Below are 18586 nucleotides of genomic sequence, written 5' to 3'. Positions count from 1 at the left end.
TTGAGGCCTACCAGCAGGGCATGCAATACCTACATTAAACCAAATTTAAAAGTAAGGGTGCTCCTGCTGCTAACGTCCTCAGATCACAGACATGCAAAATGAAGGAACTGGCAGCTGAAACTTTAATGGTAGGAAATGTAGACTGAATACTTGGGGAAAAAACACTGTAGCTCTATATGACAAAAAAGTCCTATTAGCATTTATGTACTTCAAAATGATGAGCTAGACGATTCTACATAACTGTGGGGCTTTTGTTTTAAGTAAAACCCTGTGCTGTAAGTATAGCATTACTTACATTTTTTTATTCAAATGATTGTTGCTATTATGATTATGTATTATTTTGAACGTTAATACAGTGCCTGTTGTTGCATTGCACACTGTATATTCAATCATTTCTCCACCTTATGTATTAACTTAAAATATTTATTAATACTTGGACCTAGATAGCTCGAGGAAGCACAGGGAATCACACGCAAGTAAGGTTCCTGAATCAGTTGTCCCTGTGCAAATCAAAATCACTCCAGTGAAAGAGAGAAAACGATTGACAGTGAGATCATGACTCCTGCTGAAGTAGTTCTGAGGCCTGAAAAGATTTGTGTGGAACTGGAGTCTGGTTTTACAGGTAACACACTGGAAATAAAAGAGAGTTGACTGGGAAGCAGCACAAGAAGGATAAGAAAGTGCATCACTGTGAAGACATTATTTCAAGTAATGTTGGTTTTTGTTTGTTTATTTTAGTTAAACTGAATGTGTTGCCTCAAGCAATCCTGCAAAGCCCAAGGGAGAATCCTAGGTTCATAGAGCAGACTGTTTGCCCCTCATTAGACTTTGCAAGGTATGTACCCTCTTTTCTTTCAGAGTATCATTTTTACTGTTAATAGCTTCAATCAGCTATGCCAAGGTGACAAATTATGTTTGCTTTTTTGCAGTATTTGAAACTGCAAAAATCAGAGGCAAGAAAATTCTCTCCTAGGAAAGTTTTGTAATTAAAAGTGAGGGGAAAAAAACAAAATAGGAAACGTGTTCTGTTTAAAGTTGATACTTCATCCTAATTTTTTAAAACCTCTTCAAAAGCCACCGGATGTTCTTTCCATTTAACATTGATGTGAATGTAGGTCATTGAAAATGTACTTATTTGGATGAAAAAACATTTTAATTTTTTTTTAATTCAGGCACAAAACAGTTATGCATCTTTCAAAATACAATGAATAAAACTGGCTTGAAAAACATTAACCTGTACTTAATAACTGAGAGAGTTAACTACAGTGCCAAAATACTTTCAAGCCATCTTCTTCTTGCATATACTTACATAGCTTTCCATTCCGTTCCATTCATTTCTCCTCTTACTTGTATCCATACATTTTTGTCTCCCTCGGTGAGTACCAGTCTCTCAGTTACTACCCTGCCCCACTATGCTCTTTTTCCTGGAATTGCCTCCATTTCAGAAAGAATTGTGATTATTTTCTTCTTTCTTCACTTCTTTTTTTTTCCCCCTTTTTTAAATTCCACTCCCATTGCCCCCATCCTAGCATTCCCCTTAGCCTTTGGCTGAAGGAGCTGGGGCTTCTCAGAGTTCAGCAGCTGCATGTCCATGTCTAAAAGTAGTAAGGATCTAGAAACATGGTATGCTTGGGCCCAGTCTTTCTGAGTGGCTCATACTGATAGGAGTCCTCTCAGACATTGATAGAATAAGGACATGCAGTTATGTCTTGCAATTTTTTTTTTTTTAATCTTTTATGGCCGAAGCCATGTTCTGTAGCTATCACTTTTTCCAGTAACTACATTGTTGGAGAATTCACCGGAGAGGTAGGAGGTTTGTTTCTTCCCCTTACTTGGAGAGTTTCAAGAAGATCATTCTGCAGCAGTCATATAGAAGTTGTGCATATTTGCAGAAAAGAAATATGTGATTCTGTAATGGTCTAGACCATGCTGTATAATCCTAGTCATAAGAGCAAGACAAGCTCTGCCATTTTCTTTGATAGGAAATTTTGAGAAAACTGGAGTCTGAGTTAAAAAAATAGGCAGTAGGGATAGAAAGTTATGTGAGAATCAGTTTGTTCCTTTATGCAACTTCATTCTGTTCTTTGATTAAAAAGCCAGGTGTATTTATCATGAAGTTTATTTCTAGAAAAAAATCAGTAGCTTTTTTTTTTGTTGTGTAGACTGGTAACAGAAATAGTTATAGAAACACATGGTGTAAATTGTTAATTCTGGGATAGGTGTCCATTGGATTCAAATCTATTTGTCTTTAATAAGTGAGTGATTTAAAATTAAATAGGAGCCAATTTACATGTGAAGTAGACTTTTTTATAAACTATTTATGAAATATAGCGAGTCATCATGGAAACGATGGAAAAATAAGGCTAAAACAGTTTGGAAAAAGTGAGTGACAACTTCTGGAAGAAAAGAAACAATGCCTCTTAGCCAGTGCCATCCTCGCTTCATTTCTTTATTAAGAAACAATGTCCACTCCAAGTCACAGTCTCTGTTCTTCACATTAATTACTTTTATTGTTTTTAATTCTCATTGCATGTAACAAGCCCTTTTAAATAACGATTATTTGAGTTGATGGTATTTTCTACTGTGTATTTTTTCCTATGTATCACCTGCCTGTCTTTTCTGTGTTATTGCTACATTAACATCTTTGATATTAATAACTACGATGAGATAAGTGTTTATTATTTTTAGTAACTTAAATTCTTTATGATGGATGACCCTGTTTGTAGTTGCATGGGTCCGATACAGGGTATTGCAGAACATATGTAAACAGTAATTAATTTGCAAATTGTTGCTTTTGGTTTTTTCCCCTTAGCTGTAGTTGTCTTTAACGATGTTACCAATAAGAACTCAGAAATTTATACCTTGACTATAAGGCAGGTTACATTTTAAATTGTATATTACATTTTAAATTGATCAGGGCTTTTCCCCTGATTGTTTTTTATTAAAATACCTTTGAGAAGATAATGAGAAGGCATCAGGCTTCCCTTTGTTCCGGTTTGATAGGATTTTTAACTGCAATGTAGATTAAATTGCAGCAAGCTGGTAGTGATGCCTAGGAATTTGCTTGTTGTAGTTGACTATTTCAGTTTGTGGGTTTGGATTCCCCCTGCCCCCTGTATCTGGTGTGTTCCTTATGTGCCACCGATGGTAGAAAACTCATTTTTGCAGTGTTAAAGTGGAAAGGTCAGCCAGAGTTTTTTGTGTTGTCTACTGAATACTTCATATTTAATTACTCAGGGATACTATTTTTCATTTTTCTATTACCTCATATAAACCTATTGTATCTTGAAATATGTTTTACGTCCGTTTAAAATATACAATAATTACCTTACCTTCATTATCCTAATGATATTATGTATTTCCCTAAATTGTGACTATTTTGGTGTGAAAATCTTGATATCAATTAAATCTTGGTATTGATTATAACTGAATTTTTATGGCAATATCCAAAAGGTGTACATTTTGCATGCTCAGCAACAACTCACACAGATTGTGTTATGTGCAGCTTGAAAGCATAAGCCTCTGATGGTGCAGCTCAGTAGTAGTAAATTCTGGAACAAATTTAAATGCCCTATTTGTGCCGGAAGTTTTCACTATTACATTTTTTTAAATACAGACATGTCAAAATATCTCTGCATTGCTTAGCTATTTTGTTTTCATTTGCATGAACTTCATGAAGTGTGTTTGGTATTCTCAGAGCAATAAGGAGCATGACGCTTATATTAGCTAACATTATGAAGGAATTTACTCTCATCCCTGTAATGAAAGACAGCAGTGTAATACAGACAGAGACAGAGGAAAGTAATAGATTTATGTGGAACACTAATGTTGAATTTCTTTTATCTTCGAGTGATTAACCAGACAATCTGGTTAACATAATCTTTATGCTCGTTTAAAGAATAATAAGAATAAATTCATATTACTTTTGTAAACATAATACCCTCTACAGTCGGAATATCAGAATCTATTTAAATACACTTTATGGTCAGTAAGTGCATATTATTCTTTAAAATTCAAGGCATCTCTTTTGTATCAGAGCGGAGATGCAAAGCAGTGATGGCTCAAGTGAAAGGTGAAATGATGTACAGTTCAAATTTTAAAATTAGATCCATACATCCTGAAACTTGCTGTTTATTTTAATGCCCTTTGGATTACCCTCTTAGTGGACCATTTTTTGCAATATGCTGCTCAAACTGTGGAAAGCTGAGAGCGAGTATTAAAAGTCTGCATTGCATTAAGGAAAACACTTTGAGTTGGGTTTGGGATTTTTTTTGTTGATTTTCTTTTTTTTTAATTTTGAAAAAATTAAATACAAAACATATTGGACCACTCTGGTCCATACTGATAATGAAAAAATGTAATGGTTCCGGTTTAGAAAACAGTTTAAATATAGATAGCTTAATGAATTATTATTGATTTAGGTAATACACAGTTTCTTCTCGTTTAGACAGAAATATCAGATAATCTGGTCCTTGAAAGCTAATATCAACTCTGTTTTCTTTCAGAAATAAAGATCTGAAATAGCTACAGACCAAAAAATTAAAAAGATATTTGTATGTGTTTATAGAACATCTGATATATTACTTTGTCAATATTTCAGTATTTAGCTCTACTTGGCAATGCTGATACATTATACATGCTGCAGGAGTCTATGTTAGCACCTCACAGTGTTTCTTTTAATTTTTTTCATTTAAATTTAGGATTCATTTGATCAAAGACAAAGATGGCATAGATGATTATTTGGCGAAGAATATCAAAGGGTTGTCAAAACAAGAAGCTGCTGCGTAAGTTGGCTTTTCTGAGGCATTTTAACATCCACAAGTTTATTGTTTCCTTTGTTTCTAGTCATCATAATAATTTAAAGTTCCCTAGGCCCTACCCTTTTTACTGGAACTTGGCATTTAAAATTTGAAGTCAATATTAAATAATGGTGTTTCATTTCTCCTGATCTTAAATATATCAAAGCATTTAACTCCTTGGTTTTACTAATTTGTATATTTACCAAAGTATTCTATCACATTTGTAACATTATTGTTAAGATTGTGTTAGTAATTATATTTTAAATTGTGCTGCTTTTTTTTTTTTTTCCTGAGTCTCTGTGAAATATCTCCTCCGGGGTGGAAGCTTAGTATACCAACATACACATTCTTGTAATTTTGAATTATTATTTAGCCAAGCCCAAGTGCTGACTTCTGCGGTAAAGCATTTAATACACCATTAGTTATTTAAAAACCCAATGAATGAAAGAAATCTAGATAACTTTTGATTTCTTGCAGCTGAGGTATTTACATTTAGAAGCTACAAGAGACTCTGACTTATTCTTCTGGAGTCTTTTAACAGATCTGGGGTTCAGCACCATCAAAATTAATGAAAGAATTCTAACAAATCTGAATTGCTGGTTGCTTAAGTGAGATGATTTATTTATTTCAATATTTAAATAATAAAGAGATGCATATACGAGGGCTCTAGGCACCTTAGGAATTAATATTGCAAGATCACCCTTGCACCATAAAAACATTCTATCAATCAGGCACGAATTCAACCAGCTAGTTTCTTGCAAAACATGCTTCTTTTCTCCTTCCTAGCCTAAGAATGTACCTGCAAACCTTCCCTAAAAACTTTCAAATGAAAATCTAGAAAATTACCAAATTTGAGTTGAGGGGTAATAACTTTAGCAGTGTCCTAAAACCATACCATATAATACTCAGGCAGCAGACACACTTTCCTTTCCGATTCGCCTTTATTTTTGCAATGGTAACATAATAAAGCTAACAAGTGTTCCTGCTGTCAGTACAAAGATTGTAATATATCTGGTCTGATGACCTAGGAGAGCAATCTGTTTAAAGCAAACTCATACCCCACTTCTTTTATTTGAATTAAGACCAAGTTCAAAGTTGATGGATTAAAGATTAGTTCAATGGTGGGATTGGGCAGGACCTTCTCAATATGTCACCCTAGGGTTTGCAAAGTTCAATTTGTTCCTTTGTTTCTGTAGGAGAGACTCAGTTATCATGGTCATCTCTCTGTGGGAGAGAGCAGCCTGACAGTGACAGGGAAGTGAGTTAGGTGAGGCAGTGGGAAGTGCCGTGTTACTGCTCTGTGAGTACATGTGGTTGATGTGGGACAGTTACCTTTGATCACGCTTGTTGTACTAATCGTGCTTGGTGTCGTAGCTGGTTTAAATATTACCTGCTTAAATAGAAGGGAACATAAGATTGGTCTGTGACAGTCACATTCTGCATGAGCTGGACCAGCGTAAGGAACAGATCCTTCCTGAGCAAATGCTGTGTTGACAGAAGTCCTGTCCCCTGAATTAAGGGTAGGTCTGTGAGGCGGGAAGAAGTATCAGACCCCAGGGAGCAAGCACAGAAATAAGTACATTCACTTCTTGTCACCCTAGTTCCATACCAGCTATGCAGTGCTGCTGCAGTCGTTATGCTACAAGTTTGCAGACTGACTTGCCTTCCCAGTGAGATGTTTCAGTCCTTAGTCCCAGTGGATTTCCACAGTACACACACCATGCTAGGGACCGTACTCTCTGTGATTTCATAGGAAGTCACTGCTGTTTTAGGAAGGCCTTGGGGCCTCAAAGTGCATTTTACAGCTCTGATTTGAGCAGGTCAGCCTTTTACTGCTATTAAAAAAACCACACTAACAAACAAAACAAAACAAAAACAACCCCAAAAACCCTCCTATACGATTTTTTCTTTATATATCCAAACTCTGAGTCTGGAGGTTGTGGAAAGGAAACAAGCAAGGAAATCCACAATGAAGGGAGAATTTTATCATCTGTTCTGCACTACCTACACAAAGTGTGGTGTTTCCTTACTGTTTTGTAATATGTGGTTTTTCAAAGTTACCAAAGCCTCTTAGAAGACTAAACTGAAATATGTATATTTAATATGTATATTTTGGTTTATTTCTATGGAGATTTTTTAAGTACATCTTTTAAGAGATTACATTCGTGTTCTGTGTATTTAATTATTCTCAGAATTTTAGCTTTTGATAGCAGCGCAGCAGTTACACAATTTTTACAGTATGTAATTTACTAATGCTGTTCCACAAACCTGATAAAATCATTTGAGGGCAAACAAATGGTAACAAACTAGCAGCTACACAGTTATATTAGAACTAGGCTAATCTAGCTATAAAAAACCAAATGCATCAACTGTAGTTTTAAATGAATTTATAAAATAAGGCAATGCCATATCTGCAAATGATCTTACTGAAATCAATGTTATGCTTTGTATGTCTCAGCAGACAACATATGTTTTTATTTAAAAAAGTGTGAGAAATGTTGTGTATGGTTTTTAAATATTGTTTTAATATGTTTTAATAATAAATGTGTAGTTTTTTAAATATTGTTTCCATTCCAGAAGTAGATTATTGCACTTTATAAAAGGACAGGATATCTTTATTTGCCACCTTGATATCTGTACTTCTGTTTAATATGGAGGTTGACTTAATAAGTCAGTCATTATTTTATCATGACAAATTCTTGTAGTGACACTCCTGCTTAGCATTAAACACCCTTTATTTTTTTTTGTGCGTATTAGGCAGATAACAAATTTATCACTTCCTAAATATAGGAATGTATGGGTAGTATCACATTTATGGAAACAAGAAAAATTCTTTAAAGCTGTTCCCTGAAGCTGTATCCTTCACAATATTCTTTAAAATTAAGATAATCTCGTTTCTTTAAAGTTGAAGGAAAAACAGGTTGCAGTTATCCTTCTATTATACAGTGGTGTACTCTGTTCCAAATTTCAGCAAATGAGAAGAATTCCATTAAGTGTGCTTATGTTATAATCTCATTTTTCTGTGGAAAAATGTGGAGTTGTTTTTCTTTTTTTTGTTGTTGTAATAATTTTTTCTGTCCCAGGTGATGTAATAGAAGAGGAAGGAAAAACAGCGTTTAAGAAAGATAGTACATTAATTATATGAAAACAGGATATTGCTTTGTTTTTTTCATTGATTTTGTTTTGTTTCCTTCTCTAAGACTTTGACTTGAAATAAGAAGTGAATGTGATGTAAGAAGCTGGAAATGGGAGAAAAGTAAAGGTTCCCATTAATGCAGAATGTGACTGCTTTCTTCCCACAGAATTAGGAGGTTGGCTGACTCTGCTGGCCTTCAGTGTGCTTTCCCTGATACTTTCTGTTCTTGGGCTTGACTCACGAAATCATTAATGGCTCAAAATCAAGTTGCAGTAAAAATTAAAAGTTGTCCTTGTGACTGATCTAAGAGTCAAAAATTTCATGATGAACTGTGAAGTAAGGCATTTTCCATCAAGAAATTGATTCCAGGGTTGAATCTTCAAATTACTTTGGAGCCTAGAATGGACCAGAATTTGATACTGCCATTCCTGTTTCCTGATGTTTTTTGTCAGGGCCAAAAAGATCAAGTAACAGTCTCCTCTTCATACAAATGAAAATTGTCCAAAGACAACCGTATCATCCCAAAAGCATTGAAGACTAGAAAGAGAAACTTTGAAATCTTTTTGATGAGAGGAGCAGCTTTGTTTAGTAGTAACAAAAAAGTATATGTTAATGATTTTACTAGACATATTTCTGTGAATGGGATGCTGGAGTTCGTGTCCTTGTTGGTAGTCAGTTGACATAAATTATTTTAGAGAGATGGTACAGGCTGACCTAGATATGCAGAAAATTTGTATTTGTGTTTTCTGTCTTGTGAGTGGTGGATTAGTGTGTTATGGAAAGCTTGTGTTGATAAGTTTGTGTCAGTAAAGACATGCTCTGATATGACTTTTTCAGGCAGGAGACAAGATTATCTTATACGTATTCAATCAGATGTTTTTGAGATATAGTGGGTTGTTCTGCTTAGAATTCACCAGAAGACTGGTCCACTTCAAGATTATGTGGAACACAGAAGGGCAAAGGGTTTAATTCTTAGGTGGGCTGTGACCCCCCGAGCAATTGCCAGCCATCTCAGCTAATACTGTGAAGATCAATCATTAAACTACTTTGCAGATTGTATACTGAAAACTGGAATATAATATTTTTGCTCTAGGAATGATGACTGGTGAATATAGTAGCAATCCTTTGCTTCCATAAACCTTTGTCCTTCTCTGCAAAAAGAGCAAAGGGGTTTTTACCTAAGTTTATCTGATCCAGAGGGCTAGGTTAATAACCGCATATAATCAATGGGAATAATTAAGAATAAGTAATTTGATTAGTTGAGCCCCATCTTTTAGGATTCAGGCAAGAACTTTAGAATAAGGTGAGTTATACCTTTGAAGCACCTATTTCTCTCCATTGCTTATATAGAGAGCTTAGCGTGACCAGCTCAGATGTAGACATGTACGTTTACTGCTGAATCCCACACTGGAGAACTACTGAATTTCAAAAGCTGTAAAAAGGATCAGATAGAAGTCTTAGAGAGCTGCATTCACTAATTCTGAGGCAGCATTTCTACAAGAAGCTGGCAGGTCCAGAACAAGTGTTACTTGGCATCCATTTTAAGTCTTCTGTTAGTGCCATCTGATAGAACATTATTTTTCCATTCTTCAGTGAGAGAATTAAAAGGGACAAATTATTTACTACCCCTCCCACCCACCAAGTTTCTGCTGTTTTCAAGTGTCAGTATCAGCTAGGTAAAGTTAAGGAAAAAAGATGTCAGAAAATTAATGAGGGATTAAGTAGTTAGTGCTCAAGATAAGTTTGTGGAAATAAAAGAATTCTTTCCTACATCCTTACTTCTTCAACCAGCTGGTCTCTGCATATTCAACCCCATCTGTCCTCCAGGATTAAAGAGGAAGAAACTTCCTTACCTGATTGGAGGCCAGGATGATCTGGAGAATCCACTGAGGGAGAAGAATGGGGTTTGTGGGCTGATGGAGAAGAGAAGGCCTAGCTTGAAGGGTTTTTTATTCTTTATTTTCATCATAGCCATGACAGACTAGTTAAGCCCTACTATTAGACTGGGCTTCTGACCTTGTCCTCTGTTTATAAGTTATTTAAATCATGAGTGTTTTGGTACTCAGTTTTAGATTTATTTGCTTTTCTATTTGTCCTTATTCTAGTCTTTTGTGTTGATGGACCAGTTCTTTAAGGAAGCTGAACACAAATAGTTGACTGGGATTTGATTAATTCAGACTTTTTAGTAGCTGTCACCTCTACCAAATAATTTAGTAAGGTGACCTCATAGATGACCTATGAAATCTTTTACTCAACAAATGGATTGGGACCTTTTTTCATTGACAGCCTATCATATTGCCATGTTTTCTTTGTCACAACCTGAAATCTTTACGGGGCCTTCCCAATTTGACTGCATAATTTAGGCTTGGGAATTTTGTGTTGGAAGGTGGATTTGAGCATTTCTCTGTTATGGAGTACGGCTCTCAAGGGACAGGGGAGGGGCACTGCCAAGAATAAAGGTTAGGAAAAATATCTTGTTGGTGTGGGGTTAAGGCAAGGAAGGAGCAGGGGCAGCTGCTATTACTAGAAAACTTGTAAAAGGCAATTTCAGACCCAAACAGATGATAACGTGTAGGTGCAGATTCTGCTTTTCCCTTGTATTTCAGTCCTTGATTGCACAGTACTTGGTTCTTGTGATGCACGGATTTGAGCTGCTTCCATTTCTTCTGTGTATAACACTATGAAGACAGAGGAATAGAGAAGAGCTCAAGACAACTAAAGAAGGACATAGCAGCAAAAGGAGAAAGACGTAAACTGTTCTTTCCCTTTCATGTTCAGGTCCTAGCAAGATTTTGCTGTTCTTGCTGCTGTCAATCTTTGGATATGACCTGTGAGCACCTTATAACCCTCTTTGTTCACACTACTCTGGTTGAGAACTGGTGGAATGTTGTGGCGACTCATTTACATTTTATGGGGATATTTCTTCATTTTTAAATACGAAAAAGTATGGAAAAGGGTAAATCGGAACCAAAGAAATGTGTCCTTTCATAGTAAAAGAAATTTTAAATTAAGGAATTCTATCCCAAACTCCCTGCTGATTGTGGAAAGGGAGATGGCAGAAGTCACTTACTGAGCTAGATGACAAATTTTATATTTCTTTCACAATATTATTTAAATATGTATTTTTTTCTATCTGAATAATTCCTAACAATCTCGCTTGCCATGACCAGGATTCAATGTTTATTAAACAACTTTCAAAAAGAGATTTTAGCACTTAGAGGCACACATTCTTTTTGGTTAAATGAATGATCTCTGCAAATTTCAGGCCTGATAAACATATTATGTAGTGTAATTAGGCAGTGATCTAAAGAACAGAACTGTGTGGGAAGTGAATGGTTTGCCTTTCCTAAAGAAACTTCGCTGTGCGTTTGTGTAATGTGAAAGGTTTTTCTTGAAAAGGTTAAAAAAAGTTCTAATCAACTTCTGTACATTATGTAGAACTTCCATTTTCTAAACTCTGCAAAAGAAAGTTTCATATTTAATGGGAAATCATGAATTATTCCATTTATTATCTACTTCCTCCTTTCAAAGACATGATCTGGATAAAAGGCGGGGTGAATAATTTCAAAAAATACAATACATTTTTAATGGGAAGGTGCAAACTACAGATTCTCATGACTATTAGCAAGTATAGAGGAAACAGAATTTTACTTGCAAAAACTCATCAAACTCTTGCAAAGATAAAATACATGACATACTTTAATAAAGAAGAACACAGTGAGCTGAAGTTTTTCTTTTTTATGTAACTTGTTGTTTTTACTAAGTTTGGTCTTACAGTTTTCTAGTGCTTTCATTTCTCAGTAGTTCAACAATATTTAGTACTGAAGAAAATGTACAAGCAACACACAACTGACTTCTATTTTTAAAGCACTCCGTAAAGGTGAAGCATCTGTAATATATAAAAAGAATGAAACAAAGACAGACCGTCTAATTTGCCTTGGTACAATCATGACTTCCTAATAATTCTCACAGTGAATCCTTCTGAATTGTGTAAAATCCTCTCGTTTCTTTTCCTTTTAATCTCCATGTGGTCTATTTGTCCGTAGACTACTCAGTAGGTTCTGCTGGGGACTTGAATAAGATATCATAAACAAAAGCGAAAATACTGTGGGAATTGTTCATAGCAATAGTATAATAAATGCATAGCCTTGTATAAGGTTTTATGATAATTCATAGTATCAGCTTGAGAAGATACAGAAGATAAATAATTATGATTATCTTTTTCTAAACATAATTTTGCACACTGTGAAAGAAACTTGCCGAGAAATTTAATGACTTCTCCGATACCATGCAAGTCAAACGGAAAGTGTTCCAAACTCAGATGTTTCTAGCTCTCAGTCCATTAGGTCAGCTCTGAAATAAAAGTGGAAAGTTGAGAAATACTTCATTTTGAGAAATAATAGTCCATAAAATATGGTTGGAATTACTTTTTGTTAATGAACATAATTAATTTAGAAAGAAAAGCAGAAAGATTAATGAAGATAATGTTTTTTTCTGATTATACTTCAAATAATCACAGGTGTGTGTGCTCTTGTATGAAGGACATTTTTATAAGGGTAGCGCTTTTATCTTTATTTTTAGTGCTTTCTTTGCATTTATGTTTAGGGACAGAATGTTCCAAAAGTTCATTGCTAAATTTATATTTCCATTTCCTGGGTTAATGAGGATTCTTAATTATTACAGTACTTAGATTCATTTTAAAATACTTTTTCTGTGTCATCCTTTGATGTTTATAATTGATTAATTTTTCATTTTATGTAGTATTAAAGTGGCAGTGTAGCTTTGAACAAAAGAAGCGAGTTCAATATATGTGTTCTTTGCGGGATCCTACTGACAGGTTATGCATCCACCTTTGATTGCATGATTTAGGTTAAAGCATGGTTTGACAACAGTCAGAGACTGTGAGGCAGTAGATGAAAAATACTGCATTACTTACACTGAAAGTTACTCTACCTATATAGAGTAGGTAGAGTATATAGACCAATACCTATTATTGTACCTATATAGAGTACCTATATGTTTGTTTTCTGATATACTTATTTTCATCTTTCTATTGATAATTCTGAATACATAGCTCCATAAACCTTTTCTTATTTAAAAAAACCTGAATTGTTATAAAAGCCAATTTCAATTAGCTGTTCTTCCCACTCATGATATGTACAAATTGTCATGCAATATTTTTTATTTACTATTTAGAGTAGGGAATTAAAAAACATGCACCCCCACCCCAATATAATTTAATTCTCAGCCTTATTAATAAAAAATTCTGATGTATAAGCTAACCATCTATTACTACTTAATGGCATTTACTGTACTTTCATATCTTTCTTTAATGAGATTACTATAGTCTACAATTTAAGATATTACCATCCAGTAAATATTTCATTAAAAGAAAAATATTTAAACAGACAAGCTTTAAACTAGGATTAGAGAGGGCTGTGTCCTGATTCAGTTAAGTGGCTTTGTATCAGTAGCAGTATGTGGTGAAAATGTGATGAGTACCTTGACCAGCTGAGGGCTTGACTCACCAAAGTACTTATGTATATAAATTTGCGCACTGAACTCAGATACTCAGACAACTTGGGTATATTTTCACGTTAGCAATGTACCTAACTTTGGGGGATTGCAGCCCAGACACATGACAATGTACATTTCAACAGTGTGAGTACGTGGTTTTATGCCACAGTAACCTGGATCGTAGCACCGCTGAATGCAACAGTCAAATCTTCAGCTTTCACATCTACCAAGTATTTGCATAAGTGCTTTTTGTGTTCAGCAATTCCCGTCAGAAGTTTTAATTACATTTTAGATGTGGGTCACTGATGGGGTTACTTTTTTGGCTGTCCAGCTGTAACTAAATAATAATTCCTTTTCCGGTTTTTAGGCAGAGCAGCCTGAAGTTATAAACTCTTATAGCATTCTTGGCTTTTGGCTTTTTAGTGTTTGGTATGGCTTTTTTTTTTTTTTTTAACTTAATACATATATTTTTCGAATATTAGTGAGGAAATTCTGGTGTCTCCTTGTTTATGCTGTGTTTGCATATAGGTTAAACACAAAGTAGCTAAGTATTTACATACTTGACGTAATTTTAATTTTCTTGTAGATTTATAGACAGAAAATGGGGGGGAAGTAAAATGTATTTGTTTAAATAAACTTAAGCAGAAATATCTTGATTATTTTTTCATAATTTTGTGATCCTTATTTAAGGCATTTACATCAGTCATTGAGTTGCCAGCTGCAGAAGGAAATCCCAAGTGGATGGAACCTATTTGAATACAGTTTTTAAACATTATAATAATTGGTAGAGTAATTATTTTACACTGGAAGTACACTTTAATATTTCATATACTATCATTTAATCCATGCCATTTTGTGCTTTACAAAATGGGATCACTACAGTACACTTGTATTGTAATCAGTAGCTGGCATTCACCTATAGTACTAATTAAATCCTACAAACTATAAAGATATGAACCCTGATATTAAAAAAAAAAAAATCTGTCATCTGAAAATAGTAGACTTTTGCCATTATTTTGCAAGTCTGTAATTAACCACACCAGACAGGAGGCATGGAGAATTAAGCTCATGATAAATAATTGTTACACCATCCCAAATATTTTGATTATTTCTAACACCAGACCTGCCTCTTGGCCTCTTAATTTCTTTTTTCTTTTTTCTTTTCTCTCTTTCAGTGTAAAGGATAGAATGCAAATAGCCTTGTTGTGCAGGATTTTAAGCTAAAGGGAATGCGGCATGGTACTGTCCTGATCTCCCAGCATTGCCTGAGAGTCTTGTAAAAGTACAATACCATAACATAGGAAGGTCCTTGAGATTGCAGTAACAGTGTAATGTCATTAACCTTACTGAAGGTTGATATTTATGATTTTTGCACTGGAAAAGGTAGATTAGAATCAGGTTTCTGTGATTGCTCAGCATGACTCTAGGTTGTTTTAGGATAGCAATGCTAATAAGAAAAGAAATCCATATAAGAAAATTGTATAAGTAGCTGTATAGTTTAAGAAAAGTAAAATGCCTGTAGCAATATCCAGGTACACTTAAAGCACAGTGTTAACAATAGCAGTGCCTTTTCAAGCTCGCAGAGCCACATTCAATAAATGACTGCTTCCACCCCTGTGATATTACACTACATGAAATCATCATCTGTAACATGGTACCACTAAAATGACAACTTTAACTTTTGGTAGTTATTTATTTGGTGCTAAAAATTCTTCTGATGCCCACCCCCAGCCCCCGTGACACATACAGAGAAGTGCACAGAATTTTTCAGCACCTCATGCATGAAATACTGTATCGCAGTAACTGCTGATGTAGGACAAATACCCAGCCAGATCCACTAAGTGGACCTCATTTTGCTGCATGACCCAACCTGCGTGAGGAAGCACGTAGCAACATCAACAGGGTTTCAGTAATGACGGTGAGGAGGGTAGAGTCAGAGGAGCAGCGGATGCTCAGCATCGTCTCTGTTTGTGTTCACTATTACAGGTTTCATCTGTTGAATTTCATGGATTAGAAGAAAAAAATGCTTAAAATCAAAAACAAATTAACTGGTATCTTTGTTTTAACCATAAAAACATAGATGTGCTCCAGATTTCATTTAAAAAAATAATTTGTTTTAAAACCCCCCCCGAAACCTTTTTCTCCTAGCATGCACATGTGATCACTCAAAGGGGAAAGCGGACTTTCGGTTTATATTCCTATCACGGTTCAATTTTAATACCGAGGACCAGCTAACACGACAAAGCTGTCGGCTCATCCCGCTTCGACTAGTTGAATCGCCGGCAGGCAGCCGCGCAGGCAGCGCGGGCGCGGTATTGGCACCGGGCTCCGGCAGCCCCCAGGCAGCCAAGGCAGGCTGCGCGCCCCGCGTGTCCTCCGCGCCGCTTCCTTCCTTTGTTCTGCAGCCGTGCCTCGCTGCGCCCACCGCTGCCCCGTCCGCGTCTCCTGCCTGCAGTTTCCCGCATTTCCAGTAGATGCCCCCAGAGACCATTAAACCTCCTGAAGGTCTCTGCGGGAAGCAAAGGCAAGGCCAGTCTTGTTTCATTTTGCTGCTCGAAGTAACGTGGTTGCTCAGAGGCAACCTGAAATCGGCGTGGCGGCAACGCAGAAAAACAAACTTACGCGTTTGATAATACATCGTCGGTTATTAGATAGTAAGGTTCGAAAGGTTTAGTGTAAGCCGGGCGGAGGTTACACTCCTTTTAGTGGAGGAGGTGCCTACTGTTAACAGTTGGATTTTACAAAATAAGCCATGTACATTTAATTAGGTATTGGTTTTTGACATTGACAGTAGAAATAAAGTAATCTTCGGTTGTGTAAAACACGAGGTGTTCTGTTTAACCTCTCATTTTACATGCTGCATGACGTCATAAAAAGCAGTGTGAAAAGGATCTTGAGGATTGAGGATTTACGGTTCATCTCAAGATACCATGAAAAGTTTACTTCTGCCACCATCACTACTCCTCTGTTCAAAAGCACTGTTGGAAAAAAAGGACACTGGCACTTTCATCTGGAGCCACTTTGATAACTGAAACAATTTTAGAATTTGTTGCGGTGTCAAGCTCTCACAAATACCATTCACTATTCATCCCCCATAATGTTTCTAGCCTTATTTTACTGTTTGTGTGCTATCAGTCACTTGTGGCTTATATACTGCAGAAACTTAAGGAAACAATAGTGGTATTGTTTGTGCTTTGTGTATTTTCTGTTCTTAAGTATAACTGAGAGAAAACTTTTCTCTTTATACCTCTAAAATTTGCATGGTTATACAGCAGATAGATAGCTTCATTGCTTGTGAGTTAAAATCAGTTATCTTTGCCGGCGAAAAAGATGTACCCTGTACCATATGATTACCGCAGCGTTATTTCAATTTCTTTATTAATTGGGATGGGATTTATTAAAAGAATATTGACACTAATTTTTAAAACAGACCTATTTTACTGTATGTTTTGTTTTCCTGTATCGGTTTGCTAATAATGCTGTCTTGCGGGGAAAATGTGCTTGGACCTCAAGTAAAATGCATCTGTCTACTGGAAATAACGTGTCACATGGACACAGTTTTTCTACTTATACAAATATTGGTACTGTGCTCAGTGACTATGCAGTGAGGGTTAAAAATTAACTGAATGACATTTTGTTTAGTCACTGTTAAGATCTTTTAGCAGTATTTTCGTGTTTACTTCTGGTAGATCTAATGATCTAATACATGCATACATATATACACATATAGATCACATTAAATAAACATGCATGTGTGTGTGTGTGTCTGCTGTACAGATTGTTATTCCATTGCTCTGAGTTATATTACTGTAGGATTCAGTCCTAGGCCTTTGGAAGTTGGTAGGAATTTTTTACCTATATTCTTCAATTTTTCTTAGTTAGATAGAATTTTAAAACAGAAAATAGAAAGCATTCCATATGCAGATTAGAGAATACATTGTACTGTATTAACATAATATCTTTACAGTATTTTTTAAGCTATATACTGTGCATCTGAGATATGACAGATATAGCGTATTCTGGCAAATTAAAATGTAAATGTTTAAAGATATTTCTCATTTACTTTCCTAAGATAAATGTTGCAAATGTTTTCTGGTACAGAATAGTTATATATTTTCGCTTGCCTCTGTGAACAATGTATGCTTTTCAATCTCAAAAAACCACCTATTTATATATTCAACATAAATTCAGTACTGTCTAGTCTAAATCATATCAAGATTTTGTAGTATGTTTGTGTTCAGCTCTGAAAATGAAATGTAAAAAATATGTATGGAAGATTAATATGCATCAGTATAGTAATTAATAGGTTTTATTTTAATTATATTAAATATGAAATAATGCAGATTATTGCCTTCTTACATCTCACATTACTGTTTATTTCCTTGACATCTAGCTAAGAAGTTTTTTCATCACTTCCATTTTATTAGCATTGTTAAAGAACTGCAGTGGCTCTTTTTAGGCTAGAAGTATTTGTCTCATTAGGCTATTGTTTAGCATGAGCTCATCTGAATTTATTACATACACTGTAAATATCAGTTTTCAGAATTCCGTATTTATTTTAAAGCTGCTGAGAATTTGAAGTTAAATGGATTTTGAACTAAAAAGACAGTCTTGAAAAGAGTTTGGAAACTTAATAGAATATACAAAATAAAATTAACACATCTGGGTCCTTGCCGTTTGACTGGGACAAAGGTTTGTTTTCTCACACTAGATACCTATGCCTGAAAACCTTTACATCTGTACTTTTGTGTTGCAGGCAGTCCCATTGGACTCATAGTTTTCTTCAGGATAGGACACAATGATTGTTTCATGCCACATAAAAGAAATATTTTTATTATTTCCATAAATAATACCTCAAAAGATATATTACCTCTTGAGAATATTTGATTACACAACTTTTTGGTACGTATATCTTATCAGAGTTTATGAATGAGATAGGTTTGATATAAATTCATCATTGCATAATTTGATTTTAAAGTTAGGGAGAAATTATCGAACTTCTGCATCAGTAAACCAGTCCCAGCTGAAGTTATATGCTAAACAGAAGCAAAATAATACCTAATGATTATGTTTCCAGCGTAGCATTTGTTTGACGTTTTAAACCAAGCCATCATGTCCTACAGCAAAACTATTT

At 35.2% G+C, this 18586-nt stretch overlaps 1 protein-coding gene across 1 annotated transcript in view; it reads left to right on the top strand.

Annotated features, from left to right (window-relative positions):
- The first annotated feature begins 555 nt into the window (after window positions 1–555).
- TTC29 (tetratricopeptide repeat domain 29) overlaps window positions 556–18586 on the top strand; it is an 80172-nt gene continuing 62141 nt past the window's right edge. Inside the window, exons 1-3 of the mRNA XM_010291622.1 lie at window positions 556–622; window positions 739–835; window positions 4701–4784. Of these exons, the coding sequence (XP_010289924.1) occupies window positions 556–622; window positions 739–835; window positions 4701–4784 (248 nt within the window). The remainder of the gene's footprint in view (window positions 623–738; window positions 836–4700; window positions 4785–18586) is intronic.

This window comes from Phaethon lepturus, unplaced genomic scaffold (assembly GCF_000687285.1).
Source record: "Phaethon lepturus isolate BGI_N335 unplaced genomic scaffold, ASM68728v1 scaffold367, whole genome shotgun sequence".
NCBI classification, from domain to species: domain Eukaryota; kingdom Metazoa; phylum Chordata; class Aves; order Phaethontiformes; family Phaethontidae; genus Phaethon; species Phaethon lepturus.
The sequence above is the reverse complement of the archived record's forward strand: the minus strand, read 5'-3'. Positions and strand labels throughout refer to the sequence as shown.